This window comes from Podarcis erhardii, assembly GCF_964252035.2.
Source record: "Podarcis erhardii genome assembly, chromosome: 13".
Classification (NCBI taxonomy): Eukaryota; Metazoa; Chordata; class Lepidosauria; order Squamata; family Lacertidae; genus Podarcis; species Podarcis erhardii.
This window is the reverse complement of record NC_138502.1, coordinates 37,102,906-37,125,371: the sequence shown is the minus strand read 5'-3', so window position 1 is coordinate 37,125,371 and position 22,466 is coordinate 37,102,906. Positions and strand designations below refer to the sequence as shown.

The following is a 22,466-nucleotide window of genomic DNA, read 5'->3' as shown; positions in this document are numbered from 1 at the left end:
GAAAAGCAGGTTGCAGGCGCATGCGCCCATAGGATCAAAGCTGCATCAAGTCCCCCTTTGGGAAACATACTTCAAAGCAATATAAATCCCACTGGGGAATAACGATGCATTTATGCCCTCAAATGTAATGCTGAGAGGGCATGGGAAATACTTTGCACCTTTCATTTTCCAGCTAATGCATTTCAGCTGATGTACCCACTTGCATTTTACTCCCATCCTCCCCAATAAAGTCACTGATAATATTCATAGGAGAGTCTCGGCGGATCGCCCACTGAATAGGAAACAGCTTGGATCCACTACTTATAATACTCACGTCATCTTCTAGCCAATAGCTCAGTTGGATATCCCAGGCGTTTTTTGGGTGAAAGGGACTAGTATGCTGGCAGCAGAATCTGAGAATGTCTGAAAACTCTTTTCAAGTTACAGGTAGGTAGCCGTGTTGGTCTGCCATAGTAAAAAAAAAAAAAAAAAATCCTTGCAGTAGCACCTTAGAGACCAACTAAGTTTGTTATTGGTATGAGCTTTCGTGTGCATGCACACTTCTTCAGTGAGCCAGTGTGATGTGTGAGCCAGTGTGGTGTAGTTAAGAGCGGTAGTCTCATAATCTTGTGAACCGGGTTCGCTTCCCCACTCCTCCACATGCAGCTGCTGGGTGACCTTGGGCCAGTCACACTTCTCTGAAGTCTCTCAGCCCCACTCACCTCACAGAGTGTTTGTTGTGGGGGAGGAAGGGAAAGGAGAATGTTAGCTGCTTTGAGACTCTTTAGGGTAGTGAGAAAGTGGGTTATCAAATCCAAACTACTACTACTACTACTCTTCTTCTTCTTCTTCTTCTTCTTCTTCTTCTTCTTCTTCTTCTTCTTCTTCTTCTAGTTATCTGAAGAAGAGTGCATGCACACAAAAGCTCATACCAATAACAAACTTAGTTGGCCTCTAAGGTGCTACTGAAAGCTCTTTTCAAGAATCTCTCAGGTTGCAGGAAATTAAATCTTCATTTGTTTCCGACAAACCAAGGTCGTAAACTGCAGCATTTTCCTGTGTATGTGCTGAGCCTGATGCATAAGACCCATCCCTTCAAGAAATGCTTGTTGTATCTCACATACAAAAGTGTGCACATGGTCAAATCATGGCGCACATCCTCCACACTCCTCAGCCCTCGCCGCTGGTGGGCCGTCCTGCGCTAGATCTCTGCGGGGGGGGGGGGGCTAGCCTGGCTTGGTTGGGGATAAGGCATTGGGGGTAGGGGGTTTTAAGCCTCTTTGTTCACTTTGCATTTTCATGCAGCCCTACCCAATTTGGCCTTCCTGAACCAACAGATGAGCTGAAACACAGCTGCCCTTCAAAATATTGTGATGCATGCCAAAACGGGCACGATGAGAACTATACTTCTCAAGCGTGCCTTTCAAAAGCCTTTCCCGCCAGCTATTTTGCACTATTCTAAATCATTGTTATCATTCATTATTAAATCCAATTTTGTTTTTAAGTATATATAGAGGGAGGGGGCAGAATTGTGGGGTCAGAAAAACCTTTTGGCATCACTCGAAGGAACTTGCAGGAGCAGTTGTTTTGGGGCGGGTGGAGGTGTGTCTCGCTTCAGTGAAGTAACAACTGGGAACCCGCTTTCAGCTCCCGATTTTCCCTTTGACGTTCTGCCGTTACCCACCCCACACCTGACGTCATGTGTATATGATGTCAAGTATAGGGCATCTGGTCGCGGCTTCCCCCAAACAACCAAGATTGGCCCATGAGCTGGAAATTCCCCACTCCAGGTATAGATGAAACTGAATTAGATGGACTAATAGCTCTGACTCAGTCTAAGTCTGCGGACCTTGTACAGCAAAAAGTAAAGGACCCCTGGGCAGTTAAGTCCAGTCAAAGGCGACTATGGGGTGTGGCGCTCATCTTGCTTTCAGGCAAAGGGAGCCGGCGTTTGTCCACAGACAGCTTTCCGGGTCATGTGGCCAGCAGGACTAAACCGCTTCTGACACAATGGAATACCATGATGGAAACCAGAGTGCACAGAAATTCTGTTTACCTTCCCACCACAGCAGTACCTGTTTATCTACTTGCACTGGTGTCTGCTAGGTTGGCAGGAGCTGGGACAGAGCAACGGGAGCTCACCCCATTGCAGGTATTCGAACCACCGACCTTCCAATTGATAAGCCCAAGAGGCTCAATGATTTAGACCACAGTGCCACGAGCGTCTCTGTACATTTAGAAGTAGAGAACTTCCCCACTAGCTTTCACCTCCAGTACAAATCAATGGCAGGGCCACACAGAGAGACAAATAATTTAGCAGGAATGAGGAACTTCTGCCCTTCCCAATGTTGTCAGACTCCTGTCAGCCCCAGCCAGGATAGTCAATGGTCAGGGATGGGTGGAAGGATCCATCAGGTCTCTCAGTTTCTCAGCCACTCTTTACCTTCCTGCCGCAGCGGTACCTATTTATCTACTTGCACTGGCGTGCTTTCGAACTGCTAGGTTGGCAGGAGCTGGGACAGAGCAATGGGAGCTCACCCCTTTATGGGGATTTGAACTGCCGACCTTCCAATCGGCAAGTCCTAGGCTCTGTGGTTTAGACCACAGCACCACCTGCGTCCCTACAAATAATAACAGCACCATACTCATCAATGGGGCTATATAAATTAGCAAACAACAGAACCACATGCTAGGGTTTTTTAAAATAAAATAAAATAAGAAATAGGCTCCGTTCTTGGGATTCCATGTAAAAAAAGGAGATTCATCAGCAGAGGCCACATTTCACTCCCTATGGAGCAACGATATCAGTGCCAACTCCTAGACTGCCCTCCCTGTCCAAGGTATGAGGGCCAGCCATGTATACAGTGTATGGTACAGCCACAGGCGTGTTCTTTGCGAGATAATGCATGTTGCAGCCTGCTGACGTCACCGCCATGGCGATCCCTCAAGAAACCCGGCGCACGTGAGACTCCCGTTGGCACTGAGCCACAGTGGCCTCACGATGCAAGCGGCACACTCATTTGCCCCCATCCCAAAAGAAGCACCCTAGGGAGGGTTGGAAACATCTTTATGGATTTTATTAAAATAGGAAACTCAGACCAGACCCCAAAATGCCAAGGGAATCGACAGGCCTTGTTTTTTTGTGTGTGGCCGGAAGTGCAGCCCCCCACCAAACCCCTCATTCCCACCCCCCAGATTATTACAAATTAAAAAATACCTCCACGCCCCTGTGTCTCTGGGGGGCACACCGGCCATGCCTGCCATCCCATAGTAATAATACTAGTCATAAAAAATTCCCCCCGAACCCTGTGCGCCTGGCATCCCCGCGTGCTCCAAAGGTGGGGGGGGGACCCTGGCACCACCATGACCTTTCGTCTCTTTACTTAATTTATTTAGTTTGTATATCCCATTTGGATGAAAATAGAATTTTGACGGAAAGCGGATCAAAATAAGATTTCTTTCTTCTTTTTCATCATCTTCTTCTTCTTCTTCCCTCTCCCGTTTCCCTTGGGTTTTATTTTCCTTTCCTAAAGTTTATTCCCATGACGTCAAAAAGGAAAACAAATCGGATAGTGATCTTTCCTTATTTTGTTGTTGTTTGTTTTCTTCCTTCCTCTTTTTTTTAAAAAAAAATTATTAAAGTAATACAGCAGGTAGTTGGATACAGAAACAGCCCCATCTGTATAAAAAGAAAGAAAAAGAAGAAGTCTCCAATGCAGAGGGAGATCGGTAGAAAAAAGAAGAAAAGTGAGGTGGGGGGGTGGAGAAAGGAAAGGGGGGGAAATGGTCAGGCCGAGGGCGAGCGTAGAACCTTGTTCTGCAAAAGGAAAATAAGAGAACTGAAAAGGCTAAAGTGGTGAGAATCAAAGGTGTCCACTCGGGCGAGGGCTCAGCATCCAAGATCTGCCACGATGGTGGAAAGATCTGCTGATGTTTGTTTGTTTGTTTGTTTGTGGGGGGGAGGGCACGGAGGAGCCGTTCCTCAACTTCCCCCCCACTGCATGTACGAATCCACTTGCACCCGCCCACCACACAAGAATTCCCCGCTGCCTGGGTCTGTTGGCCGTCATATCTGTGTCTCTTGGACATTCTCTTTCGAGCTGCTCTTGAACAAGAGAGGTTCGTGGATGGAATTGAGCATGGGGTTCTTGGAGCCGCAGGTGAGGGGTCCGCCGCCGCTGTTGTTGTTGTAGTGGGCCTTGAAAGCGGCGTAGTGGTTGAGGTGGTCGTGCTCGATGGCGGGCAGAGCCAGGTGGCTGTCGCCGGGCGCCCCGGCCGAGGCGGGCAGCTCGTCCTCGACGTTGATGATCTCGATGGTGCGCGTGGGGCCGTGGTGCTTGTGAAGCTGGTGCTGCTTGCGGAGCTTGTAGAAGACAATGAGCATCACGGCAGCCATGAAGGTGATGGCCACAAAGCAGCCGATGATGATCTTGGTGGTCTTCATGACGTCGTCCAGGTCCTTCATGCCGCTCTCGGTGACGTCGGTGATGGGGATGGTGAATGGCTTCTCCGTGCTGCGGGTGCTGCGAGGGGTCAGAGAGGTGGTGGAATAAGTCATGCCCCAGCCCTGAGATGGCGTCGGCCCAGGTTCCTTCTTCGTGGGAACGGATTCTTCTTGGCCCGGGTCCATGGTCTCCACGGTCACCGTTGTGAAGTAGGTGTAACCTGTGGTGGCTGGGTCCACCGCTGAGACGTTGAGTGTGGCCGAAGCCGTGGTGTTGCCTGCCGAATTAGTCACCATGCAGGTGTACTGCCCTGTATCCTGGACGGTCACATTGGTGAAGTTGAGCGTGCCATCGTGGAGGACTGAGATGCGCACCCGGTAGGAACCATGCGTCATCAGCGTGCCATTGGGTGTCAGCCAGTTGACTGACGTCATGGAGGTCCCCGTCCGGCATTTCAGCTCAGCCGCCATCCCCTCAGTCACATTTAGGTCAGTGGGAGGCTCCACTATAACTGGGGCGTAGCAGGTGAAATGGCTTTGATCCAGCTCTCCGATGTAGCGCCCTTTGAGGTTGGGTGGGGCGTGGCACCGGGCGCAGCAGGTGGTGTTGTTGGGCACCGTCTCCTTGAGCCACCAGCTGAGCCACAACACGTCACAGTTGCAGTGCCAAGGGTTGTGGTTGAGGTGGACGCGCTCCAGGCGGTGCAAGGGGGTGAAGAGATCGTGCGGCAATGACATCAAGTTATTGTGGGAGAGGTTGAGCTCCTCCAAGGACTTGAGGTCATCGAAGGCGTTGCGTTCAATGGTAGCCACCTGGGCGTGCATCAACCACAATTTGCGGAGGCTGGTCAGCCCCTGGAAGGAGCCTGGCCGGATCATGTCCAAGCGATTTCCAGAGAGCTCCAGTTCCTCCAGCCGCACTAAGGCTGTCAAGTTAGGGATGTCCTTGAGATTGCACATGCCCAGGTTCAGGTAGCGCAGGTTGACCAAGCCTTCGAAAGCTGCCTCTGAGATGTACTCCAGCTTCTTGAGCTCTCCGAGGTCCAGTCGGCGCAAGGAAGGGACTCGGTTGAAGGCATAGGAAGGGATGCTTTCGATGGGGTTGTTCCTCAGCCACAGCTCCCGCAACTTGGAGAGGTACTCAAAGGCTTGTGTGGGGACAGTGGTCAGCCGGTTGTCAAAAAGCTCCAGTGTGTTGAGATTGGGCAAGCCATTGAAGGCTCCCACCTCAATCTTGCGGATGAGGTTCTTGCTGAGCTGCAAAATCTCGAGGTGACGGAGGTGCTTGAAAGTGTCCGTCTTTATGACCTGGATGTTGTTCTCCTGCAGGTTGAGGTACCGTGTGTTGATGGAAATGCTCTCGGGCACCTCCACCAGCTCCCGGCGTGTACAGATGACCCGGCTGGCCTGGTTGCTGCAAGAACAAGCGGCCGGGCAGGAGGTGGGGGAGGCTCCGCCCCAAACGAGCGATGGCAGCCAGAGGATGAAGAGGACCAGGTGCTTCCAAACCATCCTAGAGACTCCAGGCACCAGCGAAGGCTTCCGAGTGCAGCGGCGGGTGGCCATGTCCAATGTTCATGCTTCAGTGAAGAGCAGGGTGGGTGCTCAGGTCTTTAGAAACTGGGGATGAGAAACAAGAGAAAGAGAAATCAGCCAGGAATCTGATAACTGAGGTTTGGGGAGCATGATAGCAATCAGAAAAAACAGTAATACTGGCCCCAGTAAAATGCATTTGCTGTTGGTTTGAGATAGGCATAGGAAAGTTCTCCTTTGCACAATGTATTGTGGACACATGTAAATCACTAGCACAAGGTCTGGTGACGGCTGCATACTTGTAATAATTATACCCCACCCATCTGGGCAGCTCCCAACATCATCATCATCAAGCGATAGAACATCAAACATTAAAAACTTCCCTAAACAGGGCTGCCTTCAGATGTCTTCTAAAAGACAGAGAGTTGTTTATTTCCTTGACATCTGATAGGAGGGAGTTCATACTCCTTCTGCTCTGTCTCTACATTCTCTCTCAGGGAGAACTATTTCGGGTGAGAGAGAGGCATGGAAATATCTGCTCAAGTGAATCTAGTCAAACAGAGGCATTCCAGAATTTGAGCTGCCAGAGCTTAAAGAGCGGTGTCTGTAAGTGATGGTGTTGGTTGTTGGGTTTCAGAAAAAGTTGCCTTGGCTTCCATGCTATCAGTAATGGTCAAGTCTCTCTCTCTGGTCAAGTTGTTAGAGGCCTGAGATTTTACCACCCACGCCTATTATTATTATTATTATTATTATTATTATTATTATTATTATCATCATCGTTATCGTCGTCATCATCGTCATCACCACCACCACCACCACCATTATCTATGCTACCATTCATCTGAGAATCACAAAAATGTACTGCTTCAGAATACAGAGGGAGGGTTGTACAAAGCCACTTCCAACCTTGGGAGGAGGTGGTGTTGCGGGCATCACGCCCCAACACGCGCGCGGAGGCTGGCTTCCAGCCCGGCGCGATCTGGGAAATCCTCGGCCACGTCATTCCCGGGCTAGCCAATCGGCTGGCCCAGGGGGTGTGGCTTGCCTCATTTAAGGCATGCGTGGCTGGGAATTTCCCTCTTTGGCCATTCAGCTGCGTTTGTTTCCCACCTACCCGCCCTTCAAGGTTCCTCTTTTGACCTTGCTATGGCCACTTGGCAAATTGGCACCAGCCATTTGGTTTTTCGCCTACCTTGTAGCAAATTGTCATAACTTTCTCGGCTTTGGCGGTTAGGCATTGGTATGGGAATTGTTATGTAGATGTATGGGGGGGGGAGCACCATCACCTCCCCCAAATATTGAAGTGTAGTCCAGTAAAGGATTCCGGGGTGCGTGGCCTCGTCCGAAGCCTATGGAGGTCAGGGCCTAAAGCGCGCCCCCGAGAGGTGACCCCTGGGGAGTCCCTAGTTTATGTGCATCAGCAGGGCTCCCCCTGCTGGTGTTAACCCTTCCCGGTCTTCAAGCAATCAGGCTGAAGCCGGATAGCCGATAGGACCAATGCCTAAGCCAATACCACTCATCACCTGTAACCAATAAAGTTGTGGCCTAATTTTAGCCCATTAACCGAAATTACTGTGTCCTGTGTCTTTATTTCTATTGGTGGGAGGCGGGATCTCACCACGCAAATGAATAGTTGTATGACTCCCTGCAGAATAAAAGCTAGAACGTTAGATGTCAAAGCTAAGACCTTGACATGCTAATTTTCTATTTTCAAGGATCTGAACACTTGTGTTTGTGTGTTTCATATAATGGAAAATTAAGGTTGCAGTCCCTCCTCTTCAGTTCTAAAGCACCACCATCCCAAGAATGCTGTGCCATGTGATTTATTTCTGGTGTTCTACACAAAAGCTGGTGCATTGCAAAGATTTGTGTTCATCTTTTTATCTTAGTACAGTTTTGAAAGCTTTTTGCAAAAGCTTCATTCCTAAGGCTTAGTTTTCAAGACATAAGTCCCACTGAACTCAGTGGAGCTTATTTCTAAGTAAACATGTTTCACATCAGGAAGAAAAACAGGGTAACATCACCTTCTGAAATGCAGTGTACTTTATAATTCCTTGCACACTGCAGGAGAGCATTGCCTCCCCAAACACAACCACGTTTGGATTGACATTGCCCTCAAGCAGTGAAAAAAAATGGATGCTCAGATTCTTATTTCATTTAACATCAACAACTTGGCTAGTTGTCAGCTGTGGAAGAAAAATAATAACAGGCATCTATGTTTATGTCAATTTATTTCTACTCACTCTAGCAAAAGAGTGGCATAGAAACCAGATTAGTAGACTATCTGTACTCTACTGGCTATGCCCAGGTGCCAAGGGAATAGCCAGCCACATTGGCAAAGCCGTAAAGTGGACATTATGGCATCAGATACTGTGGCCCCAGTCATAATTTCTTTCTCAGTTAACTCTGCATGCTGCAATTTTTATTGGCTACCACCGACGCATTAAAGCAATGTAGCCTAGTTTCATTCCGTAGCCTAGTTTCTGTGGGAGTTCCGGCCACATTTTCAACCTGAGTGAGAGTTAGGATGTCTACAGCATCTTAAACCACCACTTGAAGCAGTGGCTTAAATGGTCAGGGAACCCTCAGCCACCTCCTCTACAAAGCCCCACCCCTGGAATTGTTGTTGTTGTTGTTGTTGTTGTTGTTAATACCCTGCCCATCTGTCTGGGCTTCCCTAGCCACTCTGGGCGGCTTCCAAGCAAATATTAAAATACAGTCCTGCTTGGGACATCCCTATTTTCATCGGAAAAATGTCGGAGGGTATGGAGTTACGTGACCCCCGAGCCAAGGAGATAAGTAGCTAGACAACCTTTAGGAAACATCTGAAGGCAGCTCTTGTATTGGAAAGTTTTTTAAAATGTTCTATATTTTATTATGTTTTTATATCTGTTGGAAGCCGCCCAGAGTGGCTGGGGCAACCCAGACAGATGGGGGCGGGTACAAATAATTAAATTATTGTTATTATGGAGTAGGACGTCTGTATTTTCTATGGAGAAATGTTGGAGGGTATGGTCCCCGCTTCCAAAAGTGCAGGAAAAAGCTCAATCAAAGACTTCAGCCTAGCATTGCTTTAGACACCAAATAAAACCCCCATGATTTCACTAGGTTTTAAAAGGGTTTAAATGTGATTCGTGCTATTTTAATCTGCTGGCTGCTTTGGCTATATTTTATTGGTGATTGCTTTGTTTTATGGCAATGGATCCAACTATGTCATACTCCGAGTAGACTCGCTGAAATCAATAGACTTATGTTAGTCATGCCCATTAATTTACTGGATACAAACCTGTGCTACTTGCACTCAGTTCCCATTGTAATCAAGTCACTGCTAACTTGATTTTCAATGCGGCCTTAGCACAATCAACCTAACCGTCTGTATCCAGCCTGTTGCTCACCTTGTGAAGAGGCTGGATATAAATATTTTTAAACCGTTGAAAAACAAAGCTGAGCGCCTGCCTTTTGATTGATTCATCAAGTAAATACACATGTGTATTAACAAAAACCCAGAGCGGACATCGTTCTGAAACACCAAAAGAAGTGTGAGATAAATGAAATGAGATGCAAATTATTTCAGTAATTTATAGCCCCCTTCTTCCATTTCCGATGAAAATGTGCAAACTGGCGTGCAGTTAAAAAGAAAGACTAAAACATCAAATTAAAACATGACAGCTCAATGCAAAGCAAAATTCAAAAGCAACACGCTGCAGCAAAAATATTAAAATACTTAGGATGGCTAACAGCCCAACATATATTAGATTTACTTAGAAGATTACATCGAAATCACACATGCACAGACAATAAAGATATTGACCTTGTGCCTATAACTTAGCAAACAGGATGCTACACAGACCCCTTGCCGCACCCCAGAAAGAATGCTCCATCAATGGAACTGCACCACTGACAATCCTCTTTCCCTAGTTACTTCTTCCCCCACCTCAATTCCCTCATTGCAGATGACCAACTCCACCTCCATCGTTCTGCCCGGACACTGAGGTCCAACGTTGAGGGCCTTCTAGAGGTTCCCTTATTGCAAAAAGCCAAGTTACAGGGAACCTGGCAGAGGGCCTTCTTGGTGGTGGTGCCCACCCTGTGGAATGCCCTCCCATCAGATGTCAAGGAAATAAACAACTATCTGACTTTTAGAAGACATCTGAAGGCAACTCTGTTTAAGGAAGTTTTTAGTGACTGGTGTTTTAATGCATTTTTTATACTTTGTTGGAAGCCGCCTAGAGTGGCTGGGGGAAAAAATAATATAAATAAATAATATTATAAATAATAAATTATTATTATTATTGTTATTATTATTATTATTCTACAATCGTATGATTCTACCTCTGAAGGTGAGTCTCAGGAAAAGGCCTCTGAAGAAGATGCTAGCACTTGGGCATATTCTCATAGAAGCATCATACCCTCCAAATGTCCCCGATTTCCCAGGGACAGCCCCAGAATTAACGAAATTCATCCCGGCTTCTGATTTGATCCTGGAATGTCCCTATTTCCCCTGCCAGAAGAGGCCCAGCAGGGATGAGGTTGGTGGAGCCCAGGACGGAAATCCTTGCCTTAGACTCTGTGAAAGGATTCTGTGGAACTGTAGCAACCTTTCTTGTGGATTGTTGGACTCTCTGAACTGACAGGTGGAAGAGACATTTTCACATAATATGGACCTTATGCATAAACTGATTAGAGAATGAACTGATCCACTGGGTCTTCTCCTTTTTTCGTTGAACTTTATGAGCTACTTCTGTTGAAATCTACAATTCTATACAATGAATAGTATATATTATTTTTTCAAACATACAGCCAGTTACGTCTTGTGTGTTTGTTGAATATGTTTCATGTGACCAGAGGTTTGTTGTTGTTTTGTGCATCAGTTAGCAAGCATAAGTTGCCACTTGTTCTTGAAATTATTGTAGGTGTGTGCAATATGTTAAAAAAGAAAGAAGCCAAATTAGGTAATAAAACTAGTGGTAGCAGTACAACCTGCCTCCCCACTGCCCAATAAAGCTATGCCCTATCTTGAAAGGGTAAAAGGTTATCTGAAATTTTCAGTGTTAGAATGTAAGACACCTTTTCTATTTTTTGCTACCCGCTGGAACCGTGATACCCTGAAACACATTTTTTTAATGTGTTCCTTTCACTTTCAGCCCCATACTTTAAAAAATATGACCTCCCACCAGTTAATCAACTCAGCTTCAGTTGATTAATCTACTGTCCAAAGCTTCCAGCTTTAGTTAACAGGGCTCTTGAGCAACAATTGCAATGAATTGCCATTCATGCATTAGACGTCGCCTGGAAAGAACATTAAAACTGGCTGGAGTGCGAGAAGAATTGGAGGGGGGTGGGTCGAGTGGGGTGAAAATGAGGTTGTGCTGTCAACCTCAATAAGGCTACTCTGCAGTCCGGCAGTCCGGACAAGCAATTACATTCCTGGACACTGCTGGGCATTGGAGAAAAGGAAGGAGAGGGCAAAGTTGAAACATTCAAGAGCAGAGAATACATCTTTTGTTAATGAGACCTGGAGCAAGTACAGGAAGCCGAGGTTAGGTCAGGATCTGCAGAAAAAAGCAAGAGGGGGGTGTTTTTGGATGAATAAACAAGGAGGGAGGGAACGAGGGAGGGAGGGTGGCAAGCAATTATGCTCCTTGGGACACGATGACTGGAATACTGGTGACCACTTTCTGTAAAGGCCATTGGAATGCAGGAGAAGGGATTATACCAGAGTGTTTAAGTAAGCCTCAGAGTTCACTGAGGCCCCTGATAAAGTATAATTAGCTAAAAATAGTGCTGACCCTAACTTGCTCCCAAACGTTTCTCCTCTATGGGTTTTGATGCAGCCGATCCTCCAGATCTTCTCCTGTCAACTAAGGGCTGACCTGGCTCTGATACCCAACCAGTACTTGATTCCAATCTTTGATATTTGATACATCTGAGTTCAAGACGGGATGCCTTGACAGCTGATATTTGACAGTAGTTGGCCACCGGCATGAAACAGCATTTAGCGATTCGCGGCACTCTATAATGAACGTTCGGCGATGCTCAGCACTTTATCTTTGACACACAATGGTAATTCCGCATTTGACTGCTGGAAGCTTTCCCCGATTTCAAATTTGCCATCTGTGCAAACCAAGGATGCCAGCAAGTCGAAAGGCTTCAACCCAAGATGCACATACCTGGGAGTAACCCCACTGAACTCAGAAGGGTTTACTCCTGGGTAGACACACACACAAAGAACTGCACTGTTAAAACACTTAAATTTGAGAGGAAACCTCGCAGTCAGATTTGGAACTCTGAATTTCAATTTTGAAACGGCTCTTGTAGAACTGGCCTGACCTACAAAGAAGACAGGTTTATTTATTTATTTGACTTGCAAATGACTGCAAGAAGGTCACGCTAAAGGTCACAACCATCGCTTAAGCACTGGCTAAAATGCAATTAAACCATGTTAACAGCCATGCGCTTGATTATCATTTGGCTCAACGCGGATCTGACAACATTCCTTTTTTTATGAAACCTTGATCTGTGTGGATGGCAGATTATCTTTTTTAAGATTATGGCAGTACCCTGTTTATGCTGGTCATTATCGATATTGCACCATCAATGTGCCTTAACAAACAGCACAGCACCCTGCCTTAAGGAATGTGCTATCTAAAATTAATTCATCGCAGGGGAGACGAAAGAGAAAAGAGGTGGAGGCTGAAGAAAACAGGAGGAAAATTAGGATCCTAGCATGGATGGGGAACTGTGAACAACTGGAAGCTTTTTAACTCCCATCTGCCTCAGCTAGCATGTAGTTCAGCAACAATTACAAGACCATAGGTTCACTGTCCCTGAATTTCAGCCTATGGCTGGAAAGAAATGAACTCTGATGATGATGGAGATGATGATGACAAGAACAGGAGAAAAGCCTGCTGGACCAAAGGCGCATCTAGTCCAGTCTACTGTTGTCAAAGTGGCCAACTAGATGCCTAACACAAGTTCCAGAGAAGGATAATGATGATAAATCTTTAAAACCAACTTTTGTTCAAAACTTGGAATGGCAAAACTGCAAACCCTACTCCATACCCTCCAACATTTCTCCTATGAAAATAGGGACTTGACTGAACCTTTCCAAGTATTTGTTTTAGCCTTTTCTTTGAGTTTCTCAATGGGGCAAACCATTGGGAACATTGCAGCATATTCACAGATAGCCCCCCCCCCCAAGTGTCCCTATTTTCCAGGGACAGTCCCGGATTTACAGAAGCCGTCCCAGTTTCTGATCTGATCTTGGAATGTTCAGCTTTTCCTTAGGACACGGGTGTCAAACACAAGGCCCGCGGGCCGAATCCGGCCCGCCAGACCTCGTCATGTGGCCCGTGTAGCCGCCGCCGGCCGCCAGCCTTCACCTTTTATTCTCGCTTTTTTTTTTTTTTTTTACACAAGGAAGCCGCCTTTTCAGCGCATGCGCGGCAGCCTACAAGCCAGAGAACGTCTGCCCTCTAGCGGCGCTGGCCGTTCTACACAGGAAACCTCCACTTTACACGCATTCAGGAAACCTCCACTCGTTTTTATATTGAGCGCAACCGGCCCTTTGAGGGTGACCAAACTGCTGATGCGGCCCCCGATGAATTTGAGTTTGACACCCCTGCCTTAGGACATCCCTATTTTCACTGGAGAAATGTTGGAAGGTATGGAGTTATGTGATCCCCAAGACAAGGAGATAAGTAACTAGACAACCTTTAGAAGATGCCTGAAGGCAGCCCTGTATAGGGAAGTTTTTAAAAAGTTTTAAAATGTTTGGTGTTGTATTATATGAAGATATCATAAAACATGTTTTCAACATATGTTTCCAACAAAAATGCTGGAAGCCGCCCAGAGCAATGTCAGATGGGATGGATATAAATAACAACATTGTTGTTGTTGTTGTTGTTGAACCGGATGTCCGTTCTCATCAGAGTAATGTTGGAGGCTATATATTCAGGGCCTGCCTAAAGCTGCCGGAGCAGGATGCTGAACCAACTTCCACTGTATCAAAAGCCACACAGTGTCTGCCTTAATGCCACAAAACGCCAAACTTCTGCTTGTTGCCCATTACAATCTGGAGCAAGTGTGAACAGATTTCAGGCTTGTAGATTTGTCATTATTATGTATCAGGTTTCTGGGAAATAGCTCAAAGGCCTGCTAGTGTGCAGCCTGGCAAAACAACCGACTGCATCTGTGGAAATTGGAACCATTAACCTCCAAGTGGGGCCTGGATACTTACTGTACACGTGCCCCGAACATCAGGGCACTGCTATATCCATGGCTAACATCCACTGTGGTTAGAGTGTCCAACCTGGGAGATGTTGATGATGATGATGATGATAATTTATTTATAGGGACGTGGGTGGCGCTGTAGGTTAAACCACAGAGCCTAGGGCTTGCCGATCAGAAGGTTGGCAGTTTGAATCCCCACAACAGGGTGAGCTCCCGTTGCTCGGTCCCTGCTCCTGCCAACCTAGCAAGGTAAACAGCATTTCCATGCGCTGCTCTGGTTCGCCAGAAGCGGCTTAGTCATGCTGACCACATGACCCGGAAGCTGTACACCGGCTCCCTCAGCCAATAAAGCAAGATGAACCCTGCAACCCCAGAGTCATCCGCAACCAGACCTAATGGTCAGGGGTCCCTTTACCTTTACCTAATTTATTTATACCCCGCCCATCTGGCTGGGTTTCCCCAGCTACTCTGGGTGGCTCTCAACAGAATATTCAAAACACAATAAAACATCATACATTAAAAACTTCCCTAGACAGGGCTGCCTTCAGATGTCTTCTAAAAGTCAGATAGTTGCTTATCTCCTTGACATTTGGTGAGAGGGCGCCACTAACGAGAAGGCCCTCTGCCTGGTTCCCTGTAACCTCACTTCTTGCAGGGAGGGAACCGCCAGAAGGCCCTCGGAACTGGACCTCAGTGTCCGGGCTGAACAATGGGGGTGGAGACGCTCCTTCAGGTATACTGGGCTGAGACCATTTAGGGCTTGAAAGGTCAGCACCAACACTTTGAATTGTGCTCGGAAGCGTACTGGGAGCCAGGGTTCAAATCCCCACTCAGCCCTGAAGCCCCCTGAAGCCCACCTCTCAGGGCTATTAGTGGGGGTTAAACGGGGAGGGGGAGAACAATGTACGCCACCTTAAGCCCCTTGTGGGAAAAGGCAGAGTATGAATGCAATAAATAACAAGTAACTTCAACAAGTAACGAGTGAGGGCCTGTCCACAATGTCACTCTGTCGATGCTCACCTGGTAACTTCACTCCTGCAGGGCTGACTACAACAGCTCAGTCAGGGCTTATCAACGCTTCCCTTTGCTTTCCCCAGGGAAACGAGCTCTTTAGCACTCTAAAGATTTAAAGTCAAAGAGCGAGCTTTCCCTGGAATGGAGCAAGGGAGAAACCGCTCACACCCTTGCCTGACTTTTAATAGTTTTAAAAGTTGTGTGTCCTTGTTTCTCAATTTGATCCTTTTACATGGTTTTGCATGTTTCATGGTATTTTATGCATTGCGATTTCTTGTTATTGAGATTGGCAATTGGGGTTGATAAGTGTAAACTGTTTAATTATTATTTGCTGATGTTTAATTTTACTGTTGACTATTAGATTCTAGTGGATTGTTGAACGTTGCTTTGTTTGATATAAGTTGTTTATTTTATAAAGTCACCATGATTCTTTATATTGGGTCAGATTGCTACTATTAATATCTGGTGTTTTTATGTGTTGGAAGCCACCCAGAGCGGCTGGGGCAACCCAGCCAGATGGGCAGGGTATAAAAAAAATATCATTATACTTGCCTAGAAAGCATGGGTCAAGCAGAAAACCACTACAGCAGCAAGACTGCTGTTAGCTAAAAATTGGAAGTCTCAAGAAATTCCAACGGTGAAAGAATGGCAGATGAAGATGTTGGACTTTGTGGAGATAGCCAACCTGACTGGAAGAATCTGCGACCAGAAAGAAGAGGAATATCAAGAAGATTGGAAGAAATTTAAGGACTATCCGAATAAATATTGTAATATAAAGAATTAGAAGTCACTTGAAAGTACCAAATAGGCCTAGGAATAAGTTGGGATTTAATTAGATAAATGGGATTTAGAACAGTAAGAAAAGTGAATAAGATAGATAATAATTGGAAATATTTTGTTTAAGAATGATATTGGAAAGCTGTTACATGCAGATACAATGAAATTCAGAAGGGAGGAATTTGAGGAAGTCACAATGTAAACAAAATTGGGTTTTCAAGGGATATGGGATTAAGATTACTTTTTTTATTGTTGTGGTTTTGGTTCTTTTTCTTGTTGTTGTTTTTAGTATTGTATTTTTTTATGGTATGTTTTTCTGTTTTTGTTTTTCCTTTTGTTATGTTCTATTTGTTATAATTGTGAAAAACTTAATTAAAAAAAATTTTTTTTGAGAAGAGAAAACCACTCGGACCCATGCTTTCCAGACACGACGCAAATGGAAATATGGAAGAGCCCTTAGTTGCATCCCAGGACCTGACCTGCAGCTCAGCCTTAAGCCAGTGAGAAATGAGCGGTCCTCCTTTCAGAGACGCCAGGAGTTGAGCCAGGAACGCCATGACAGGCTGAATTCCAGCCTAGAGAAGCAGAAAGGGGAATAAGCGACCTCAACCAGTCCCTATAACTGGCCAGCGGTATGATGTCCCTGGATTGACCAGGCCTAACTACTGAGACTCAGAACAGGACCTTTTAGCTTTAGCTTGTCAACAGAAGTTGTGTTCGTCTACATTGTGTGCTGAGGGCTGCAAAGAACAAGGTTGCATTTTAAAGGAAAGGAATAGCAACACATTGTTGTACGCATTGTGGCACATCATAACGGCCCAACAACAAAAAACAAAAAAACCTCATACTAAAAGACATCCTGAACAAGAAAACAAATGATTGCATTTGAAAGATGCTGAAGTTCCGACCTTGGCAGATGACTAGGAGGAGAATGTTCCATAGCTCATAAGAACTATCTTTTATATGCCTATACAAAACTCCTCAATGTGTGAGCTTGTTAAGGGGAAGATTAAAACATACAACAGTGGACAGTGAAACCTTGGTTCCCAAACAGCTTAGCTGTCGAACAAATCGGCTCCTGAACACCGCAAACCTGGAAGTGAGTGTTCCAGTTTGTGAACGTTTTTCGGAAGCTGAACATCCCATGCGGTTTCTGATTGAGTGCAGTAAGCTCCTGCAGCCAATTGGAAGCCGTGCCTTGGATTTCGAACCATTCCAGGAGCACAATTCAAAGTGTTGGTGCTGACCTTTAAAGCCCTAAATGGCCTTGGTCCAGTATACCTGAAGGAGCATCTCCACCCGCATCATTCTGCCCGGACACTGAGGTCCAGCTCCGAGGGCCTTCTGACGGTTCCCTTACTGCAAGAAGCCAAGTTACAGGGAACCAGGCAGAGGGCCTTCTCGGTAGTGGCACCCGCCCTGTGGAACGCTCTCCCACCAGATGTCAAAGAGAAAAACAACTACCAGACTTTTAGAAGACATCTGAAGGCAGCCCTGTTTAGGATAGCTTTTAATGTTTAATAGTTTACTGTATTTTAATATTCTGTTGGAAGCTGCCCAGAGTGGCTGGGGAAACCCAGCCAGATGGGTGGGGTATAAATAATATATTATTATTATTATTATTATTATTATTATTATTATTATTATTATTATTATTATTATTATTATAGAACCAAGGTACCACTCTACTTGGATGGAGTGGGTACTTAAGCAGAAACGTACCATCCTTTTTTTTCCTTTCGAGGAGGGGGGAGTTCCCCCACAATACCGAGTTCTAGAAACTTGATCTTTTTAAAAAACAGAAACAAAACAAAAGCTTGAATGGGAAGGTCCTAAGAAGGGGGGGGCACATTTTTCACAGATCACATTCATGAAAAATGCCCAGCCCCTGGTATTCCGAGCCACCTAACAATCACAGTCCTTGCATGAGATGGGATACAACTCAATGCAGATCTGCGAAGCCTAGAGTGTGGCCAGGGGAAGGAGAGGGTAAAGAATGGAAGATGATTTCCCTCTGCAGGACTGATAGGATTAGGATGATCAAAATAGGATTTAAAAAAAAATATCTGTTGAGTGTCCAGGCACTTAACGGGGATGAGCCAGGCAACTGAGATTATGGATTAGTGGTAAAAGGAGGGGGGGAGGGAGAGGGAGAGAAACAGAAATGCAATAGAGTGGACTTCACTTATAACTGTGTTTCATGAGTATTTGCACTTTATATTTGTATCAGTATATGTCTGGCTGCTGGTCCCATCACCTCCTGGCAAATAGAAGGGGAAGGAATGGAGGCAGTGAGAGATTTAATTTTCTTGGGCTCCATGATCACTGCAGATGGTGACAGCAGCCACGAAATTAAGAGACGCCTGCTCCTTGGGAGAAAGGTGATGGCAAACCTAGACAGCATCTTAAAAAGCAGAGACATCACCTTGCCAACAAAGGTCCGTATAGTAAAAGCTATGTTTTTCCCAGTAGTGATGTATGGAAGTGAGAGCTGGACCATAAAGAAGGCTGATCGCCGAAGAATTGATGCTTTTGAATTATGATGCTGGAGGAGACTCTTGAGAGTCCCATGGACTGCAAGAAGATCAAACCGATCCATTCTTAAGGAAATCAGCCCTGAGTGCTCACTGGAAGGACAGATCCTGAAGCTGAGGCTCCAGTACTTTGGCCACTTCATGAGAAGAGAAGACTCCCTGGAAAAGACCCTGATGTTGGGAAAGATGGAGGGCACAAGGAGAAGGGGATGACAGAGGACGAGATGGTTGGGCAGTGTTCTCGAAGCTACCAGCATGAGTTTCACCAAACTGCAGGAGGCAGTGGAAGACAGGAGTGCCTGGCGTGCTCTGGTCCATGGGGTCACGAAGAGTCGGACATGACTAAACGACTAAACAACAACAAAATGTCTGGCTGCTAGTGAAATGCACACACACACAGCTGCTGAAAAGCAGAGATAATCAAAGACTGGGCTAGCAGACAGTTGCGGGGTCAAGCATGGAGGCAGATAAGGGCGCTAGGGTCCAAATCACACAGCTCAGATGAAAGGGGGTAGATGGGAGAGGAATGATGAGACAGGCATTTGTGTGTTGGAGCAGAGTGTCCATGTGTCCTGTTTTACAGAGGGCAGCCCTCTTTTGAAGAGCTGTCAGGGGAACAGTCTCCCATTTGGAGAAGTCCTCTGTGTGAGGTGCTGTCAAGCCGAAATAGCATAAATAAAACCTGGGAGAAGAGAAAGCAGAGGCCACAAAGTGGTCCATCAGCAGTTAAAACTTGGGGAGTAGGCTGAGCATCCATAGAAGTCACCTGTTCGCACAGAACTCCCTACTCATGTAAGATGCATTGTATTCCTTTTTAAATTACGGTGATACTTTGGTTCCCAAACACTTTGGTACTCAAACAACTTGGAACCTGAACATTGCAAACCCGGAAAGAAGTGTTCCGGTTTGCGAACATTTTTCAGAAGCCAAACATGCTCTGGTTTGAGTGTTACGCTTCCGTTTTGAATGCCACACTTCTGTTTTGAGTGTTACACTGAAGTCTGTCTGTTTTTGCCGTTTATTTTGCATTTTTGTGGCTCTTTTGTTTTGTTTTTGTGTGGAACCCAGTTCAGCTACTGATCAATTGATTGTGTGACCGTGGTACATTGTTTATTGCTTTCATTTTATGGATCAGTGGTCTCGTTAGATAGTAAAATTCATGTTATATTGCTGTTTTAGGGGTTGTTTTTAAAAGCCTGGAACAGATTAATCCATTTTGCATTGCTTTCTATGGCAAAGCGTGCCGTGGTTTTGGAACACTTTGGTTTTGGAACGGTCTTCTGGAACGGAATAAGTTTGAGAACCAAGGTACCACTGTATAGCAATTTTGCATTGTTTTGCATCTATACATATGAATCAGCATGTGCACATTGGCAGCCTTTTTCTGTCTTTCGGTGCTCTGTGAGCGCCCACCCTGCAGCGGAGACAGGGAGAAAGGGAAAGCAGGAGATGGAAAGCAGGAAACGTAAGGAAAGAAAAAGCAAGATGGAGGCAGGCTTTCAGCTTTCCAGCCAGGCCCCTACCTTTGCACACACACGTTTGTGTCCAAGGACCCTTCTAAGCTGCCTTGCCATCTGCCTGAATCCAAGAGAACAAGGGAGGCAGGGGCGCATATGCAGTGGTACCTCAGGTTAAGTACTTAATTCGTTCTGGAGGTCCGTTCTTAACCTGAAACTGTTCTTAACCTGAAGCACCACTTTAGCTAATGGGGCCTCCTGCTGCCACCGCGCCACCAGAGCACGATTTCTGTTCTTATCCTGAAGCAAAGTTCTTAACCTGAAGCACTATTTTTGGGTTAGCAGAGTCTGTAGTATGTAACCCGAGGTACCACTGTATTTGATCTGCACCAGGACCAGGGGCAACCCCAAAACCAACTAGGGAGACAGATTGCCGTAGTTTTTAGCACCTCCACAGGCAGCGAATGCAGCTGTTGTCAAACTGGCATCTGTTCTGGGCTGCCCCAGGTTGCGTGGTGACTTACTGTGATGACTTCATGGGGAGTTCTGGCAGCACTTTTTCCTTGGGGAAAAAAAACACGGAGGGCAACTAACGGCAATTTGGGTTTCCTTGCGGGGGGGGGGGAGGAACCCTGTCCATAGCCCAACAGGTGCTTGTTCTGTTCTTGTGTACATTCTAAGAAGCTGTTACGGAAATTACGGGGGGGGGCACATCTTTAAAGTTGTTAAATGTTACAAATATTATGCATAAATGTATCCTTTCGACTTGACAGCTCAGAGAAGTCAAAAAGGTAAAGGGACCCCTGACCATTAGGTCTAGTCGTGGCCGACTCTGGGGTTGCGGCGCTCATCGCGCTTTATTGGCCGAGGGAGCCGGCGTACAGATTCTGGGTCATGTGGCCAGCATGACTAAGCCGCTTCTGGCAAACCAGAGCAGCGCACGGAAACGCCGTTTACCTTCCCGCCGGAGCGGTACCTATTTATCTACTTGCACTCTAACGTGCTTTCAAACTGCTAGGTTGGCAGGAGCAGGGACCGAGCAACGGGAGCTCAACCCGTGGCGGGGATTCGAACCGCCGACCTTCTGATCAGCAAGTCCCAGGCTCTGTGGTTTAACCCACAACTTTAAAAATCATATAAAATCAACTCCTTTGCCAGTTTCCTTCATCCCAGCACCACTTTGCTTCATTGGCCAAGGACTTGGAAACCACTTGGTCTCAAGCGGGAGATCATGTATTCACAGGAAGGTACTCATAGGTGTCAATCGCTGGGCAAAGGCACTCCTCTGGACTTGCCCAGGTGCCAGACTATGCAAACCAAAGTTCTATTGCCCTCTTGCAGTAGGTTCTTAGAATGTACTTCCCAACACATATCCTGTTTCCACATTCCTCCTATGTTAATCATGTATAACCCTCCCCTTTTCTGATGTAGCAATGACATAGCAATGATGTAGCGATGATGCTTAATGAACGGTGTGCTGGGATAAGATAGAAACTTTAAAAAGTCCTTGTCACCCCATCCTCAAAATTCCTCTTTGAACCTGTTGCGCAATAAACTTTGGTCTACAGCTATTTGCTCCGATTGGGGACTTCACTCCTTCCTTTATTCCACAGGGACCCACGAGGAGCTGGGTGACTGAGCAGCTTCACACCTAGGTTTTTCCGTAACAAAGCGAAGAAGGGAAGGTCAGTCGTGGAATGTGGAAAATAATGTGAAGAAGGGAATAATAATAATAATAATAATAATAATAATAATAATAATTTATTATTTGTTCCCCAGCCACTCTGGGCAGCTTCCAACAAAGATGAAAGATACACTAAAATGTCACATATTAAAAACTTCCCTGAACAGGGCTGCCTTCAGATGTCTTCTGAATGTCAGGTAGATGTTTATCGCTTTGACATCTGATGGGAGGGCGTTCCACAGGGCGGGCGCCACTACCGAGAAGGCCCTCTGCCTGGTTTCCTGTAACTTGGCCTCTCGCAGTGAGGGAACCGCCAGAAGGCCCTCGGCGCTGGACCTCAGTGTCCGGGCTGAACGACGGGGGAGGAGACGCTCCTTCAGATATACTGGACCGAGGCCATTTAGGGCTTTAAAGGTCAGCACCAACACTTTGAATTGTGCTCGGAAACGTACTGGGAGCCAATGTAGGTCTTTCAAGACCGGTGTTATATGGTCTCGGCGGCCGCCCAGTCAGTCAGTCGTGGAATGAAGGTCAGTCGTGGAATGTGGAAAATGATGGAAGATGTTAAAAAATATAAAACCGTTGCACTACACGCACAGAGAGATAGGAAGATCAGCGTGCTGCAAAGGAGCCCAGAGGGTTAAAGGCCAATCAGACAAGGCTTGGGAGGGGTTGTTGGCCCAATGGGGGTGCCATACTGAGAGGTGAGGAGGTATAAATTTCAAATATAGCTGCAAACTACCCAGACAGATCATGGGCTTCAATATCTAGTGCGTGCTTTTTTATTTATGTATTCATTTTTATTTATTGCC

General features: G+C 46.2%; 1 protein-coding gene across 3 annotated transcripts in view; it reads right to left on the bottom strand.

Annotated features, from left to right (window-relative positions):
- Positions 1-3,039: 3,039 nt before the first annotated feature.
- The window catches only part of LRRC4B (leucine rich repeat containing 4B), a 154,226-nt gene continuing 134,799 nt past the window's right edge, over positions 3,040-22,466 (bottom strand). For all 3 annotated transcript variants that reach the window (XM_081837854.1, XM_081837856.1, XM_081837855.1), the window contains exon 2: positions 3,040-6,043. In XM_081837854.1, the coding sequence (XP_081693980.1) occupies positions 4,046-5,989 (1,944 nt within the window). In that variant the 5' untranslated portion in view covers positions 5,990-6,043 and the 3' untranslated portion in view covers positions 3,040-4,045. The remainder of the gene's footprint in view (positions 6,044-22,466) is intronic.